This window comes from Carlito syrichta, unplaced genomic scaffold (assembly GCF_000164805.1).
Source record: "Carlito syrichta isolate Samal-C Ts95f unplaced genomic scaffold, Tarsius_syrichta-2.0.1 Scaffold307112, whole genome shotgun sequence".
Taxonomy (NCBI): domain Eukaryota; kingdom Metazoa; phylum Chordata; class Mammalia; order Primates; family Tarsiidae; genus Carlito; species Carlito syrichta.
Window position 1 is genome coordinate 519,774 of NW_007251208.1, and position 19,077 is coordinate 538,850.

Below are 19,077 nucleotides of genomic sequence, written 5' to 3' on the forward strand. Positions count from 1 at the left end.
TAGTAGATAATATCTAAAACTGAAAAAAATCAAGACTTTGAAATAGGTGTGCAATTTAGGGATATGAAGTTTAAATACCAAAAGGAATCAGCTAAAAGTTGATAGCAATTTTTTTTTCTAGAAAGCAGAAATTATTTGGGACAGGGTGGAGCCAACATAAAGGACTTCTGTTTTCATTAAAAAAAAGAAAAGAAAAGAGAAGAAATTTCTTTTTCAAATTACGTACATCTATAACTTTGATTTTCAAAAAAATACCGTATTTTAAAATGGGTAGGGAAAAGAAAAGGCTTACTCGTAGAACGAGTTTATCCTGTCTCATTTATCTCTATAATTAATTTATCAGAGTGGGAATAAGGGTGACTTTAGTTTAGTCAGATTAGATATTAAATGTTGAATTTTATTTGATAATTGAGTGTTTTTCACTTCTCTGCTGTTATGGAGCTATCAGAGTAGTAAAACCCAAAATATTTATCCTAAAAGGCAGAACAAAACGATTCTCTTCTCTTAAAACTTGTTTTGTAAAGATTAATTAAGCTTCTGTGTAGTTATTTTCTGTACTTTATTGATTCAGGATTACTTGTACTCTGTAAATGTGTTGAATTATTTACACATCATGGGCAGCTAATGCTAATTCAGAACATACCCAGTGGGACCTCAGAGCCCTGAAATGCTAAATGTAATCTAGGGATCAGTAACATTCCATTCATAAAATGTGTCACCCACGGGTTAATGGAAATAAACAATAGGAAAGATAATGGGTGGATTATGCAAACACACTGAAAAGATTAAGCAGGGGAGGGGACTACAAGAACCCAATTTGTGATTTATTTAAATGTGGATTAACATTTATAGTATACAAAGTGATTAAAGGTACTTTGATAATTTGCTAATGCTCTAAAAAGCACCACTGCACAAGAGAAACTATAAAAATAAATTGTTTGTACCTTTTTTGCCTGGGGAGAGGGCAATGGGGTACATAGAAGCAAGATTATGCAAGGAAATTTTTAGTTGTAAATGAAATGATAAATACAGTATTCTATAAAAAAACTAGAAAAATGACTAGAAAAATGACTAGATGTATAGAGCATTTACTTGCATTTGTCTGAGACTAATGAAAGTTTCACAAAATTAAAACCCAATCCTAATATAAACTCAACTGTTGCTCTGTTTAAAAAGAAAGGGAGAAAGCCATCTCTTTTTTTATTTAAAATTTGGTCCTGTAAAACAAATTAAACAACACATATGTACTTTTTAGGGCAACCTATTCAAATTACAGGGGGAAAAAATTTGCTTTATTTATTTAATAAAATGTATTTAATAACATTTATTTTAATTTTATTAATATTTAATTTATTTGACAAATATGTCCACTAAGTCCCTGAATAATGGAAAAGGACATGGACATAAGTAAACTTCTTTCCAAGTTTTTAGGTTGCAGATTTCTAAGTCAGAGCAAGGTGGCATTGTAAAGATAACCCAGATGCCTGTCACACTTGATCTTGGGGCTGAAACTGCCGTCCTGCAACGGGATGCTTTGCTGAATCTGGTTCAACAAAGCAAGGAGCTGCAGAAGAATGAAATGGCCCTGGTCTTCAGTATTCTTGCAAATTGACCTAAAGAGAGACCCCCTTGTAAAGAGCAAGCAACCTGTTACCACCATGTGACAATGAACTTCTGATTGGCCCACTCACGCTCCCAGCCTAGTTTGACCCTGATTTCAGAACATCCCTGTAACCTGCCCTCCCTTTGTTGGTGTGTAGTAGGAACGCATGGGCCCAGAAAACTTGGGACAAATGACTCTGCTGACTAAAGAACTGCAGAGGATTTGCGTGTGTTGTGGGGTGGGGTGGGGGGATCGAAGAGTTAGGCACCATGGCAAATGTCAGCAAAGGGAAGAACGGGAAGCTTGTCTGTCCTAGAAGTTATGTCTGTGGCACTTGTGGCCACCTGAAACCACACATAGCTATGAGAGGAAATGAGGGAAACTATTTCATTTTCTCTTGGAGTTTAAGTAACAACAAACCTTAAACAAGAAATTATTGGGAAATGCATGTTATCTGTTTACTCGTGACCTTTGAGGTTCTTTTTTTGTTTTCTGTATTCTTTTAATACATAAATCAAAACTTTGAGAACCTTTTCATCACAGTTTACTCCTGTATTATTTAAGACTTTGAAATCATGGGGTTAGGTAAAGTTTAGCTGTTAAAAATTTTCCTGGAGGAGTTGATGTGCTCATTTCATTGTTCTCCACTAATGCCAAGTAATATAAGTGGGAATCATTTAGCAGTGTTGGTTATTAAATGTTTGGGTTTTTTGTTCCTTCTTTTGTTTTTAAAGGTACTGTTTTCCCTTTGGACGACCTGAAGGTGCTCTAAAAGCTACACTTTCATTACTGGAAAGGGTATGTTGGAACATGACTTTATAAATGTTATTTGCTTTCTCGATTGCTGTGTATTTCAGTTTTTAAACTAGGCAGACAGTCCCATGCCCCTATACTCTTTACCAAGTCATATTTCATGAATATTTCACCTTCATTCAAATTCTCCCTCTACCTCTTCTTTCTTTCTAAAGCCTACCACTGCTATTTTATTCTGAGATTATGGCATCTTTTTTATAGTATCCATCTTTCCTACCTTTTTTTCCCTTTGTAAAATTGTCTCTTTTCAGTTAAAAACTGTCTCTGCTTTTCTTCACAGTTGTCTTTTATTTTCCCCCCAACTTTATGTTCTTTAAATGAATTCACACATTGTAGAAATGTATTTTCCCTTAAAAAATAACTAACACACAATATTTTAAATTTATGCTAAAAAATTATTTTTAATGGAAGTATATTCTATTTTTATGGCAGTTGAATTTGAAAGAGAAGTATTATTCTGTGTTCATATGCTAGCTGGATGCTAACTGTTAAGTGATGTTGTCAACTCCTATGCCTTATCAGAATTAGAAAGAATTTCTAGGCATCATCTATAGCTCATAATTTGATTATCTGATCCTGATTTATTGACATTAAGTACTTGATCTTGTCCATTTTCTGCCAGATTCATTTTAGATATTACATTGTTTATTAGCATCTCTATGAAAACAAAAAGAGGAGACTGTTCGGACATTGCATCTCTAGTTCAGTGATTTAAGAACTTGAAGGATGAGGGTTAGAACTGATGATTACAATGAGATTTTAGGATTACAGATTGATTTTATTTCTATATCCCTATCTTATCCCTGATTGCTTTGCATTGTATGATAGAAATATTATTGTCGTAATTATGTTTTGTTAGAGTTTTTATGACACTGAAAGCTGTACATAACTCAGATTTTTCACAGTATTCATTTCATCCTATTTATTACTGTACTGTGGACAAATAGAATCCTTAAAGATTGCTTTACTTTTTGGAACAGCATCCCATCGTGGGTACCTAGTGCAGCCTCTCTGTGTCCTGGTTTCCATGGCAGAGGCTCCTTCCTCCCCACAGCAGGGAAGACTTAGTTAATCACAGAGATGCCCTGGTGCCCTGCATTGACAGGTGGCAGGATGAAGAGGGACCTTTATTCCAGTTATAATCACTAATCACATCTCTTGCTGAATTGAGAGAGAAATGTTAAGGGCCATTTCTTCATTTTTATGCCTCTTTTCTTACTGACATGGAAAAATTAAACAAAATCTACATGTGAATTTATGAATCCTGCAATACCTTGGAATAACATGGGAGGAAGCATGAAACAGAGATTGGCGTCTCCCTTTTTGCATGTGCCAGCTCTTTACCTGCATTTGCCAGGAAAGAAGATTCAGTTTCTCCCATTCCAACTCAGTGCTTAGCTCCTAGATAATAGGAAAGATTGCCTGATTTAAACCCTAGACTCAATTCACTGGCAAACATATGCATCCTGATTTTGACAGCCATTTCTGTTATTTAAAGTCTGTCATCATAGGAAGTATAATAGTAAAATTCATGATTCTGCATATGGAACAAATTAATATTAAAATAAAATTCAAGGAATAATATTTAAAAGTGTGTTTTTAATGAATACCTAGTTTTTACTGTGTGCAAAAGTATTTTTCTGCTGCAGAGTCTAATGTGCATATAAGTGCCAAATATATGTCAGAATAATGCAGAATAATTGAATTTGATAAAGGGAGAAAAACTTTAATAATAAAGTTTGCTGTTTTCAAAGAAGAAAACCTTGTCCAATAAATTTTTTAAGATATTGTTAATGAGTAGCCTTTAAAAAATGTTGTCAAGGATCACTACTTGGATGATTGAATAAATTAGACATTAAGTCCTTAGTTCTGAGGAAGACTGAAAAGAGAGTGAAATAATAAAGTATGAATGGATGTTTTCATGTTCTTTCAATATTCCTTTCAAAATAAAAGACTAAGACTAAGAGAATAGTTTGAGTACTTGCAAAAGTATTATCTTCTCTGTATTAACATTCTGCCATATATTTTACAAATGGAATGTAAATAGAGGAAGAAAAATTGCATTACCTATATGGAAAAATAATTTGACAAGTAGTGTAATCAAAACTTATTGTGAGCAGTTTTATCATCAAGAAAGCTTTAAAGAAAATTATCAATGAGTCTGTATAAAAGAGTTTAAATATATTATATCTTGAATTCTGGATATAATTGTATTTTCCCCTTACCCTGTAATAAAACTTTTTAAGAAGAAATTCAAAAACACATTTTAAGAATCCAGCAGAGAATAATGTTATTTTTTCAAAACCACAGAAAGTTTCCTGTATCTTAGCATTTGATACCTTGTAAGCATTTGTTTCACTAAGACAAAGAGGTTTTTGTCCCCCCTTTTTCATAAGCTGCCATGGTGTCTTCAGCAAATCACAAATGATCCAAGTTTAATTAGTGAGAGTAGAGGTCTTGACTTTTTTAGGGCTCAGGAATTATGTTTATTCTTAATGGAATTTTTGTTATCATTTGCTAATAGAGTGGTCAAAAGACTTAAGACTTTTAGGTTTAGGGATGTACAAGACAAACTATTACTTGTCCCAAGAACTGTAATTTTGATCTGAAACAGCTGCTCTAATAGTGTCGTGGGTCCCTGGAGGAAAAGTGACAGTCACACTGAATGGTGGCCTGGCCTAGGGTAGGTTTTGATGTGCATAAATGAGGTTTAGACAGGAGGAGGAGTCAAGGTTAGAGGATTACAATCCCAGTTGTGAAGTGCCGACTCATTACTTTCCCCCATGGCACCTAGGACCCTTTCCTCTTCCTAGTAATCGTTCTGCGACAATTTGTGTAATTTGTCTATAGTATTCATTTTATACAACATCTATCTTTCTCTCTGTCTGTCACCCCCATCCCCCTCCTTCCTCTCTTGGTAGGTTTTAATGAAAGATATTGCCACTCCCATACCGGCAGAAGAGGTGAAGAAAGTGGTCAGAAAATGTCTCGAGAAAGCTGCCTTGATCAATTACACTAGACTCACAGAATATGCCAAAATAGAAGGTCAGTGCAGTGAGCAATTGCCGAAGTGGCAGTTAGAGCCAACAATGCATATTAACTGAATTTTCTATGAGAAGGCCTTTCCTTTCCTGAACAATCCTGTACCATGGCAAAGGGAAATGTCTCATTAAAATCTCAGCTGGTGAACTTAAGAGCTTTTTCCTATTCATTGCTTTAATATGCCTCCTGGGACTCTGCTTGAATGAAAGACCCAGGATTCGTGCTTAAGTTGTCCTTTGTTCTTATGTTGAGTTTTCAAGAAGCCAAAAGGTGTTTTCATGGGTTGTATTTTTTGGCATTACTGTAAGTATGTCTAACATTTAAACTACAGGCAGTAGATTCTTTTCTGATCCATAACCATGTAGTATTGCATAAGTTTGTTTTGTCTTCTTCAGTGTCACTCAGAGAAGGAGGAAACTTGTTGATTATTGTAAGGGCTGAAATAAACTGATAGAACTTCTTGCCGTTTTTAATTGCTTGCAATATATTGATGCATTTGGAAGATTAGATCTCTTGAGAGGAATGTGCATTTTTTTTCTCTTTCTTCAGGCTTTATTCATTAAGGATAGTGGTATTTCAAATGTTTAGAAATAAGTGAATTAGAATTTGTGCCAAAGTCACAAAGTCAGCTTTTATTGCACAGTTCTTTGATTTGTGTAATTAAAAGTAACAGAAAAGGCTTCACATGTTTTCATTTAAATTATCATAAAACTGCCTTATATAATAATACATGTAGCATTAACTGGGGTAGAGAAAAAGGTTGCAGTTAATGTTAAATACTTCTGAAAATGGAAAGTAAGTCATCCTTTAGAAAAAATTTAGTAACTTTTAATATAAAATTGTACTTAATGAATCATACATTTATGAATTAGTTGATATTAGGATAGTTTTATCAAAATTCATCTAGTGAAAAAAATTAATTATAATTGTGTTATTATTCCTTTTTTCTTTCCAAATCTGGTCAAGCTTTCTAACAAGCATGTGACAACCAACCTCCTGAGTGATTAACAAAAAAGCCATCTCATCACTATAGCAACCAATATTATATCACAAGAGTAACAACATGAAACCTCCTTAGTTACCAGTTTAACATCATTAATTATGATATCATGTTGTGTTAAAGCAAAAGCAATGAACATGCGATCATTTGGGGCAAGTGGAAGATAAACACATTGGTTTTCAATTTTGAGGACTCATTCAAATAATTTTCACGTTTAGGGTATACTGGGTGTTCTGAACATAGATTGAAAGAATTAATATAAAAAGAGACATAGTAAAGTCTTTCAAATCTGGCAAAGAGAGAATAAGTTTCTAGACAACTTAAATAAGCAAAATATTGTTTTATATCAATATTATAGACTATATAAAAAATACTTTAAGAATCCTTTTGTTCTTAATTGTCTGAGTTAATATTTTGTACCATTACCTTATCCAAGAACACAGAAAAGATATGCAGTATATTTCTCTGTTTGTCTCTGCACTTTATAGTCAGAGAATCCTTCTTAATATGGATAAAGAACTTTATTTTATTTATACACAGAAAAACAAGTCTGTGTTAGAGAGAAGCCTATGGTAAGGCCAAATGGACAGTGAGCAAGGAACTCTCTCACCTTTTCCCTTTCTGAAATCACCCCTCTTTTATCTCTAGTCTAATGGGAGAATATTCTAGAAAATGAATTCTAGCAAATGACTCTGGTAGAAATGCCAACCAGTATTCTTTTTAAAAAACAAACTGCTTACTCAATAAATGAGAAAAACGTCTGTGCTTTTTCATTATTTGTCTCTCCCTTATAGCATACTTTTGAAAAATATTTTCTAAAAAATACATTTTTGTGTTATGCTCAGGACCAGGCCAAGAACCAAATCAAATTTAAGTTAGAAATAAGAAGTAGGCTATTTTTTCTTTGCTTTGTTGGCCTTCTGCATTATGTGAGCAATACAGGTAGAGCTTGTTTTTCTCCTAAATTCTCTTTTCTTATGTTTTAGGACCAGCAGAAAAGGAAACAGGTAATTCATATGTCTGCATGCATGCGCCATTATTTCTCATGTGGTGGCATGATATTTTTTAAACCTCTTTGCTGAAGTATGATTGACAAACAAGCTGAATATGTATATGGCTAACGTGTACCACTTGAAGAGCATGGAGAAAAATATATATCCGTGAAACCGTCATCACAATTTGTATCACAACCTGTTCATCACCTCCAGAAGTTTCCTCACACTCTCTTGATTATTATAATAACCATTAATACGTTGTGATTAAAAAACTGAACTTAAGAGCTACTCTCATAGCAATTTCCATGTGTGTGATACAGCATTGTTACCATAGGCACCCTACTGTACAGCAGGTCTCTAGGAGTGACTTCTCTTGCATACCTGAGACTCTGAACCCTTTGATTACTGCTTACCCATGTTCTCCTGGCAATCACTGTTCTACTCTCTGCTTCTGTGAGTTTGACTGTTTTACAGTCCTCATGTAAGTGGTATCATGCATTATTTGTCCTTCTGTGACTGGCTAATTTTACTAATAAGCCAGGATTTCCTTCTTTTGTAAGGCTGAATCCTGCAAGTGGTGGGATTTCCTTCATTGGATGTATATACTGTATTTTCTTAATCCATTCACCTGTCCATGGTCATTTGGGTTGCTTTCGTGTTTTGGTTATAGTCAATCATGCTACAGTGAACATGGAAGAGCAGATATTTCTTTGAGATCCTGATTTCAATTCCTTTGAATAAATACCTAAAAGTGAGATTGCTGAATCCGATGGTAGTTCCATTTTTAAAATTTTTCCAGGAACTCCCATATTGTTTTCCACAGTGGCTGCCCCAAATTACATTCCCACCAACAGTATATAAGGGTTCCCTCTTCTCCAAATCCTTGCCAATACTTACTGTCTTTTGCTTTGTTTCTTTTTTAAAATAATAGACAGACTAACAGATGTAAGGTGATAATCTCACTGTGGTTTTGATTGCATGTCCCTGAACATTTGTGATGTCAAGCACCTTTTCATATACTTGTTGACCATTCATGTATCTTTTGAGAAATGTATATTTAGCTCCTTTTTAAGTTGGGTTATTTGGCTTTTTGCTATCAAGTTGTAGGAGTTTACTTATAAATTTTGAATTGTAACCCTATATCAGCTATAGTGTGTGCAAATATTTTCTCCCATTCTGTAAGTTGCCTCTTCATTTTGTTATTTCTTGTGCTGATGTCTGTGTGATGTTTTATCTTGATGAATAGCTCTCTCTTGTTCAGGAGTTCTACTAGATCATTTTGATAAGGAGACTGAGAATGTCTTTATTTTATCAGAACTATTGCTAATGTTTTGTAGAGAAAGAATAGTCCATTTATCTCTAAAGGTTCACAATATTTGTTGATAGAAATTCAAAGCAAAAAAGCTGGCAGTGTTAATGGTGTACATTATGTTTTAAGCATGGACACTAATCTTATTTGGAAGCTGTCACCAATATTTGAAGGGCTCTTACAACTAGAAAAGAGGACCATCTTCCTTTGTCGCTCTCAAAGATAACATGAGGATAAAAAGCAAAAATGCTATTAAATAAAAAGTAAGCAGTTATTAACTTTGAAAGTTGTTAATCATGGGAATGAGCAGAGGTTATGAAATCCCACTCTCAGGAAATTGCTAGGAAAGAGTTCTTCTCTGAGTCGCTGAACTGTTAAAGGCTTTATTACATTTTTTCTTGTACCCCTTATTACAATTGCAATTAATTTAACCACACATGCCTTTATCTGTGTATAATGCAGGCAGGGTCCTCCCTGACTTGTTCATGGTTGTAGCCCCAGCACCTAGTACCGGACCTACTGGCACCAAGTAGGCACTCTGGACTTTGGAGAGAGGCAAGAGGTTAGTTATTTCCATCTGAATACAATAGAGCAAGGGACAAGTGATGAACCTTCCTAGTCCTAGATTTCTCATTTTAGTCAGATTTTGTATATAATGTTAGAAACAACTTTGCTTGGGTTGTTCTTAACTGGTCTTCCATTAAGGACCCTATTTCTCTTTTTTGTCCTACCTTTTTCTATTATTTTTCTATATCTGACCCCAGAAAGTGACAGGAACAAAATAGTCAGAGCCATGAAAATGGGAAAGAACACACACATCACAATCGGCTAAGTACACTTTAGGATAAAGAATTTTTTTTGAAAAAAATAAGATATTATCATCCCCTCTTACAGTTAACCCATTGCAATATCACCAATCCCTTGCTCTGTAACAAATTTTTTTCAAAACCTCTTATGGCATTTTATCCCTACAACATTCCTGTTGGGAAAACAGTTTCTTTCATAGTTTACAAACAAGGAGTCCAGGACTGTTCATAGCTTTCCCACTGCCATGGAGCTAATAAGTCAACCAGCTGGGACTAGACTCAGATGCCCTGATCCCTAACCTATAGAAGCTGCCCTCCTTCCCCTGTGAAATATGCAAGGGTCACAGTGTGCTTCATGAAGCATGGGGCAGTTGCCCTTTGTAGAGTCGCCAGCTCCAGATAAAGAGAGGAGGGAAGAAGTAAAGAGTTGTCTCACCATGTCCCTGGCTGCCACCAGACCGGGGTTGGGGGAGGAGATCCCTTCATACTTATTTAGCATCCATAACATTCAACTGTTCAGGTCTGCAACTCTAGGAAAAATACTCTAATTATAGTCAAATGCTTGTGTAGGAAAGAGAAAAATCAGTGTCATATCTGTGACTTAAGTGAACTGAAGGGAAAGCTAATTTCAATTGAAGAATGTTCTGAAGTAATAGAAGAGGGTTTTTATTTTTTTAATGGAGTTATAGTTCTTTAATTGCATTTGTCAGCAAGTTAACCTAGCAGGGTTTCCTAGTAATATTATGGGGGGTGGGGTTGCTTTTAACAGTGGGTAAAAACAAAAACGTCGATTGCATGTATAAGAACTCAAATGCTTGATAATACTTTCAAGCAGTGGTCTGTTGAGCACTGTAATCATTTTTCTCTGTCTGTTTATACCCTCTAGAAAAGAGTAAAATTCTAACCAAAATTTGTCATAACTTTATCTATTGACTGCCTGTGTGCCCCAGAGGCTATTTATTTGCATCACTTCATTTGTTCCTTAAACAATACTATGAAATAGATATTTTACAAAATAGGTCACTGAGACTTTCAAAAAAAAAAAAATAACCCGCACAATGTCCTGCTATTGCCATTAAAATTTAGCAGATGAGGGATTCACACTCGTGTCTCTTAAACAGCAGAACCCTCTTCATACTTTTTTCACTGGCTATCAAGCCTCTCAGACTGTCTGAATCCAAGTCACGTTGTTTTGTGATAAACACCTCAACTACATCCTAAAAGCCAAGGGTTAAAATTCATAAGGCTACTCTTGCCAAAAAGACAGTTATTTATTAAGACCAAACACTTGTATGCCAGGCACTATTTTTAGCACTTTGTATGTATTAACTCATTTACTCCTTACAGCAACTCTTTGCCATAAATATTACTATTATTCCTTTTTCAGAAGACTGAACTGTACAACTAGCTTGTCTACAGTCACAGAGCTAGTAAGGGGGAGGTCAGAGACCACTGTATATCCACTGATCTCTCTTCTTACCTCCCTCTCTCTTTTTCCCTCTTGACAAGCTTGTCTAGTTAAGTTTGCACTCAGTTAAAATCTTTTTTGTTTATTTTTCCCCATGCATCTCACAATGTCAAGGTGTTGAAAGTGATTAACATTTGCAGATCCCACCTCAACCCAGAAGGTTCCTCCCCATTCCCTGCTTTATTATTTTTTTTCCACAGCACTTATGATGATCTAACACACAATATAGTGCATTCATCCCATGCACAAGGAGGGATCCCCAAAAACCCGGAACTAATTTATTAAAAATTGTGAATTTATTCTTACATGTTTAAACTTCAGCCACTTCAGCCTTCTCAGAACATCCCTATAAAAACTTGAGTTTACCATTTGCAGCACAATTTATGGAAGAAACACCCCAAGTTGTGGCAAACAGGTGACTGGTTCTTCCACCATGACAATACACCTGCTCATACCATGCTGAATTTTCAGCAGTTTTTAACCAAAAACGGCATGACCCCCATGCCTCACCCTTCCTATTCACTGATCGTGCCCCAAGTGATATTTTTTTGTTTCCTCAGATTTTAAAAAATGACCTCATAAGGCAATGTTTTGCTGATACGGAAGAGGTGGGAACACAAAACAGCAGAAGCACTAAAAGGCATTAAAATTAATGAGTTTAAAAATTGTTTTGAGCAGTGGTAGATGTGTCTCAATAGCTGTATTGCAGCACAGGAAGAAATCTTTGAAGATGACTGAAGTTTAAACATGTAAGAATAAATACACAATTTTTTATAAATGAATTCCGATTTTGGGGTGTCTCCCCTAGTAGACAGAGGGCCAGGCACGGTGGCGCAAGCCTGTGATCCCAGCACTTTGGGGATTGCCTAAAGGGGGGATTGCCTGAGCCCACAGGTTCAAGAACAGCTTGGGCAACTTGGCAAGGCAACTTGGCGAGACCTCATCTCTACAATAAACCAAAAAATTAGCCGGGCATGGTAACACGCGCCTGTAGTTCCAGCTACTTGGAAGTCTGAGGTAGAAGGATTGTCTGAGCCCAGCGGGTCGGCACTGGGGTGGCCATGAGCATGCCACTGCACACTGCATTCCAACCTGGGTGATGGAGTGACTCCAACTTGGAAAAAAACAAAAAAATAATGTGACAGAGGATTTTGTATTCTAACAGGTGCTATGTCCACAATGCCAAGATAAGTGCCTGGCATGTAGTTGGTACTTAATAAATATTTATTGAAGAAACAAATGAATTTGTGGCACAGATTTATCAGAATACTTACAGCAGAGATGAGATCCATAAACTGGCAAGCTGGCTTGTAAAAGATCATTCAAACCAATCACTGAATAATTAAGATATGGGGTAAAAACTACTTTTAAAAAAAATGATTGGAAACAATAAACCGTAATTTCCTGCCCTTGTCATGGCAGAGAGAAGCAAGGAGGCACTGACTCTGTATCAGAAAAGCCAGAATCTATAGATAGCAAATGCACTGACAATGCCCAATAATCTCACCTGCATCAGCTGTTTTTGTAATCCAGCAAGCTGCTCAGTTGTGGCTCATATTCTCTTCCATCCTTGGGAATTCTTCAAATTCTTGGTCGCCTGCAAAAATTTGCAGAATAAGGGAATTTCGAAATTTTGTAATGGACTAAATAAAACAAATGACTTCTCTCTAAATGCCTTCTTTCCTTCTTGGGGAATTATTTGCGTATTTCATGAGAACAGATCATTCATTTGAGAACTCAAAATTCTGGAAAGCAATTCTTTTTAATTTGGGGGTTATAAATTGCCATCATTTCGTTGAATTGCCTTTTTGTGCTAATTAAGAAATATTTGATTTACACTATTACAAAATCAACTGGTTTTCCCCTTTGCTTTAACTTTCTTTACTAACTATACTAGTTATGTAACAGTGAGATTCTTTTTTATCTATCATCTAGGTTGCAGTAATGACACTGAAACTTCATTTTCCTAATTGTTCTTTATCACATACCTTGTTGTTGTAAATTAGGCTTTATTTTGAGGGAAGAATCAATTTGTTCTCTAGTTCAAATAATTTCTTATAGACAAGAGTGCAATCAGACATCTAAACACAGTTCCTGCTTACTCCTAAAAATTATATATCATATTGTGACTTAAGATGAAAAGGGGAGACTGCTCCTCAGAGTTTCTGTTGACATGAGATCTTTTGCATAGTCTTGGTACCTAGACTTATTGTGGACCAAGAAATGTAGAGGTGCCCTGAACAAAAGGTAGCCTGGAATGAAAACACAAAGTCTTTATGTGTCTAGGATCCTTCTTGGTCCTCTGGTTGCCAGGTTCCCAAGTCTAACCCCCAGTGCTCTTATTTTCAGAGTCTCAGTTGAACGAGTAGAGATGCTTTCCCAGAGGGCCAGGGGAGAGGAGAAGTAGCACTGTGGTGCTCCTTACGTCATTAGGATGTATGTGCCACCTGGGTGGCATTTTATTTAGCTCTTCATTGTCAGACGATAGTGATAAATGATAAATAAAATCTTCTCTGCTTAAGAACGTATGTTTAGAAGCTGAGTGTGTATAAAAACCTGCCTAGTTGATGAGAATAATTTTTGCTAGTAGCGAGTAATTTTTTTACTAATATTTATAAAACAGCATATCAGTTTTCTCTCATGAAAGTTTTGTGCTTCCTTATAAATTCGATTTATATGTTTTTGAGTATTATATGCGACCATGAAGTGAGGTTTCTTAAATCTAAATAATAGACTCAAAATTGTACACTCCTGTAAGCATTGGCAATACTTTGTAGAAGATAATTTGTATGTTAGAAGAAACCAAGTCCTCGCTGTAAAAAAGAATCCAACAAGTAATTGAAGAAGTTTTACTCAACTTTTTGGACAGTGTGGCTTAGATGATAGGAAGTAGACCTGGAAGTAAAACCTCTGTGACCATTTCTGCTTCTGTATCACTTGCTAGTTAGGGGCAATTTGACAGATACAATTTTTGACTCTGAAACAAAAAGAATGACTTAGTGTCTTTTTCCTTAAAACATTTGAGAAAACCATATAAACCTGTTGGAAGTTTTAGTTAGTACAGCAATATTGGTATGTATTATAAAAACTCATTACTTGAACTATATTGATTTAGTATTTGTGATCATCTGGAAAGTGAACAAATTGAAATTTATCTTTGCACTACAGATAAAGAAAAGGTGTAGGTATTTTTCAGATGGTCAAGAAGCAATATAAATTACCTAAGATAATTCTTTGATAGCCATAAATTACTTTGATTCTGTCATCTAAATGTCATGTGATTGAAATGTTAGTTTTTTTTGTTTTGTTTTTTTTGTTGTTGTTTTTTTTGAGTTGGAGTCTCACTCTGTCGCCCAGACTGGAGTGCAGTGGCCGCTCCCGGCCACCGCAGCCTCGACCTACTGGGCTCCAGCGATCCTTCCACCTCAGCCTTTCAAGTAGCCAGAATTACAGGCGTGCGCTACCACGTCCGACTAATTTTCTGATTTTATTGTAGAGATGAGGTCTTGCCTGCCCAGGCGGGTCTCGAACCCGCGGGCTTGGGCAATCCACTCACCTCAGCCTCCCAAAGGCGCGGGATTATAGGCTGAGCCACCAAGCCCGGTTTGAAATGTTAGTTTTAAACGATTCCTATCAATATGTTCATACCAACATATTGAATTAGTAGACATATTTAACATTATTTCCTGGCCACACAATTGACCTTGTTCTATTTAATGTCCATGTAAGGAAGTATTAAGATCATACTCCCTTTTTAGTACTATGTAATACTTATTCACTTTGGCCTTTTCCACATCTGATTTAGAATGATGGCTCTTAGTATGTTTATTTGCCTCAACTTTTCTCCCACTATCTAGCTAAAAACACAAGAAAACGACTGCACACTATATAATTTGTGTTCACATTAGTTAACTACTCACAATGTTGACAGACTAATTGCTATGTATTAAGAGATGTTCTGGGGGCATAATAAGCAGTGTTTGTGGGATTATTTACAAGAAGGAACACATGAAGACTTTATTTCCTCATGTCTGATGGGCTTTAAAACTCTGTGTGAACCTTCAGTTTGATTAATATGGAGGAAGAGTCTTTGTTCCAGTAGCTCCGTGCACACTCAGGAAACTAAACAACTAAGTAAAAAGTAAAATGTGAACACTGAAGATCACCCTAGTATACTGATAGCAGTGTTTACAACCTCTCAGACCTCTACACTCATTATTTGCCCACATCTTTAGTGACCAAAGGAAAAGATGTGGCTCTGTTAACCCCAGACAAACCATGAAGACATTTCAGTGCATGTACCTCTCTCCTCTAAAACTTGTTCTTGATCTGCATTCCTTTCACATCCTTCCTGGTTTATCAGTGTTTACTTCTTAAAAAACACACACACACAGTAGTGTGCATTACTCCATTTAAAACAACTACTGAGCCGGGCTCCGTGGCTCAGCCTGTAATCCCGCACCTTTGGGAGGCTGAGGTGAGTGGATTGCCTGAGCCCGCGGGTTCGAGACCTTCCTGGGCAGCGAGACCTCATCTCTACAATAAATCAAAAAATCAGCTGGGCATGGTAGCGCACGCCTGTAATTCTGGCTACTTGGAAGGCTGAGGCGGAAGGATGGCCGGAGCCCAGCAGGTCGAGTCTGCGGTGGCTGGGAGCGGCCACTGCACTCCAGTCTGGGCGACAGAGTGAGACTTCAACTCAAAAAAATTCAAAAAGTTAAAAATAAAAAAATAAACAACTACTGGTAGCACTGCCACGTGCGCCCCTGCTTTTGATTTTCCTCCCCTTAAATTGGAATTAATCTTTGCCAGCACTGAAAGATTTGTCATGCCTCTACTGAGGTGTTACAGTGACCCCCACACAAGTGGCACCTTTGCTTGTTCCATAGTCTCTGTTAATGAGTCATCATTTAATTAAATTAATTTATTTTACTGTGTGAGTTATAATAGACAAGAACCAACTCAATCAGCGATGGCCACAGCTAATCCCATGCATAAAAATGAACATTTGAGTTGATCCTGAATGGTGCTCTCCTTCCAGATCAGGCTATCCTAAGAACTTGATCTTGAGTTTAAATGATTACCTAATTAGCCAGGCTCGATGGCTCAGCCTATAATCCCGCGCCTTTGGGAGGCTGAGGTGAGTGGATTGCCTGAGCCCGTGGATTTGAGGCCCGCCTGGGCAGCGAGACCTTATCTCTACAATAAATCAAAAAATCAGCCGGGCGTGGTAGTGCATGCCTGTAATTCCGGCTACTCGGAAGGCTGAGGCGGAAGGATTGCCGGAGCCCAGCGAGGCTGGGGTGGCCGGGAGCGGCCACTGCACTCCAGTCTGGGTGACAGAGTGAGACTCCAACTCAAAAAAAAATTACACCTAATTAGGGTGCCTAAAGATGGTCACGTCCTTTCAAATTTGTAAGCATGGTGGACCCTAGCATTCTAGCTCTTTCTCTCCTGTTCTCAAGTATTAGGAAATGAAGTATCTTCCTCCTCAAAACCAACTCATTCTCCTATCATGATGATTATGATTCTGCTTGCCTCTTCTGGGTGGATTTTACTCATCTTTCTCCTGTAGCTTATACCACTGTCTTCTTACTCCATCCTTCCCTTCTCTCTATAATCATGATATCATCCTGAGTGCTATGCATTTTCCCAGCTGCCAACCAAAGAGTATTGTATACTTTTACCTTCATGTCATTCCCTTTCACTTCTCAGCCCACAGAAATGTGGTTTCCAATCTTATGAAACTGGTATGTGAGTTATTCTTGCATAGAATGTGGTGCAGTGAGAGGGAAAGTGAAAGAGAACAAATCTTTCAATTTCTGTTCCTGAAATCTTTCTTGCATTGCGTTGGCACAATCAATGCCTAACTTTTTGTCATTAGAAATGGTAACAGTAAGCCAGGTCACCAGCATCTGGGAGTAATATTAAGACAAGACCCCACCTCTGCTACAGTGAAATGTTGGTGAAAACAAGAATGAACTGACCCTAAGAAAGTCACCCCTCCGCCCTCTATGTCCGACTCCCAAAGCCTAGTGTATTACACCCCAAGGAGACTGTTGGCCAAATACAGCTTTAAATATATCAGATTCAGGATGAATCTCTGTCCATAGGAGTTGCCTAACAGATTATTAGTAACAGGAAATGATTAGTATTGATTCTATATTGCCTGGAACTCTCTGTCCCAAAGCTTAAGCTCCTCTGTTTCCCTGCAAAGGATGCAGGCAGCTATCCTTTTCTTAATACCTCCAAAAGATCATGAGCTACCCTGCCAAAATAACTAGACCCCTGAGGACTATAGCTCCAATAAAAAACAATAAACTCGATGGTATATGCCACATAGAATAGATGAAGCAATAATTTTTTTTTTTTTTAAGATCTGGAGTACAATTCAGGGTTAGGTATACAAATGTTTATTATGCAGGTACCCTTGTTGATGAGGTCTGCCCCCCCTTCCTGGAAGTTTCCCACTGCTGCCAATCCTTTTCTTATATTATTACGATAATTGTTCAAAGTCTGCTTATGAATGAGAACATGTGATACTCAGTTCTTTGTTTCTGTGATAGATCACTCAATATTATAGACTCTAAGTCCATCCAAGTTGCTGTGAAGTTCCTAATTTTGTCATTCTTTATGACTGCATAATATTCCATCATGTATATGTGCCACATTTTTAAATCCAGTCCTCTTTCAATGGGCAACACAGTTGGTTCCATGTTTTTTGCTGTTGTGAATAATGCTGCAATAAGCATGCATGTGCAGGTATCTTTTTCATAGAGTGATTTGAGTTCTTCTGGGTGTATTCCAAGTAGGGGGGTTGTGGGGTCTATGGAAGGTTGAAATTTAGATCTTTCAGGAATAGCCACACTGTTTTCCACAGAGGTTGTACTTGTTTACACTCCCAACAACATTGTAGAAGTGTTCCCTTTCCCCTGCATCCTCTTCAGCATCTCTTGTTGTTTGAGTTATTGGGGATGGCTATCCTGACTGGAGTTAGGTGGTATATCAGTGTGGTTTTAATTTGCATTTCTTTGATGACTAGTGGGGCTGAGCATTTTTTTTCATGTGTCTGTTGGCTGCTCATATGTCTTCTTTTGAGAAGTGTCTATTCATATCTTTTGCCCACTTTGTAATGGGGCTGTTTGTTTTTTTCTTTTCGGCATATTTGAGTTCCTTGTAGATCCTAGATGTTTAGGCCTTTGTCAGATACATAGTTGGCAAATATTTTTTCCCAGTCTGTTGGCTGTCTCCCCGCTCTCTTGATGGTTTCTTTGGCTTTGCAGAAGCTTGTCAGTTTGATGAGGTCCCAGTTGTCTATCTTCTCTCTTATGGCATGGTCACTTGGCATTTTGATCAGGAATAGGTTGCCAGTTCCAATTTCCATAAGGGTGTCTCCTGCATTTTCTAAGATTCTTATAGTTTTCAGTTTTACATTTAGGCTTTTGATTCATTTAGAGTTGATTTTTGTGTATGGTGATAGGTAGGGTTCTTGTTTTAATCTTCTGCATGTCATCAGCCAGTTTACCCAGCACCATTTACTGAATAGGTTCTCTCCCCAGTAGTTGGTAGTGGAGGCTTTGTTGAAGATGAGTTGGTTGAGAAATTGAAATTTTGCTTCTGGAACCTCTCTGTCCTGTTTCATTGGCCTATATGCCTGTTCTTGTACCAATACCAGGCTGTTTTGATTATTGTAGCTTTATAATAAAGTTTAAAGTCTGAGAGTGTGATACCTTCCACTTTTTTTTTCCTGAGGATTGTTTTTGGCTATTTGTGGTTGTTTTTGTTTCCATATGAATTCCTGTTTTGTTGTTTCCAGTTCTGAGAAGAATGTTGCTGGTAATTTAATGGGCATTGCATTAAGTCTGTAGATTGCCTTAAGTAGAATGATCATCTTAACAATGTTGATTATTCCAATCCATGAGCATGGACTATTTTTCCATTTGTTTTTTGTTTTTTGTTTTTTTTGAGTTGGAGTCTCACTCTGTCGCCCAGACTGGAGTGCAGTGGCCGCTCCCAGCCACTGCAGCCTCGACCTGCTGGG

The 19,077-nt window shown here is 37.0% G+C and overlaps 1 protein-coding gene across 14 annotated transcripts in view; it reads left to right on the forward strand.

Moving 5' to 3' along the window:
- CADPS2 (calcium dependent secretion activator 2) overlaps positions 1-19,077 on the forward strand; it is a 589,108-nt gene that overhangs the window by 452,478 nt on the left and 117,553 nt on the right. For 7 of the 14 annotated variants that reach the window (XM_021715434.1, XM_021715433.1, XM_008063867.2 and 4 more), the window contains 3 exons: positions 2,338-2,401; positions 5,338-5,461; positions 7,445-7,465. In XM_021715434.1, coding sequence (XP_021571109.1) covers positions 2,338-2,401; positions 5,338-5,461; positions 7,445-7,465 — 209 coding nt within the window. The remainder of the gene's footprint in view (positions 1-2,337; positions 2,402-5,337; positions 5,462-7,444; positions 7,466-19,077) is intronic. The other 7 variants (XM_008063869.1, XM_021715437.1, XM_021715440.1 and 4 more) reach the window with 1 other exon arrangement.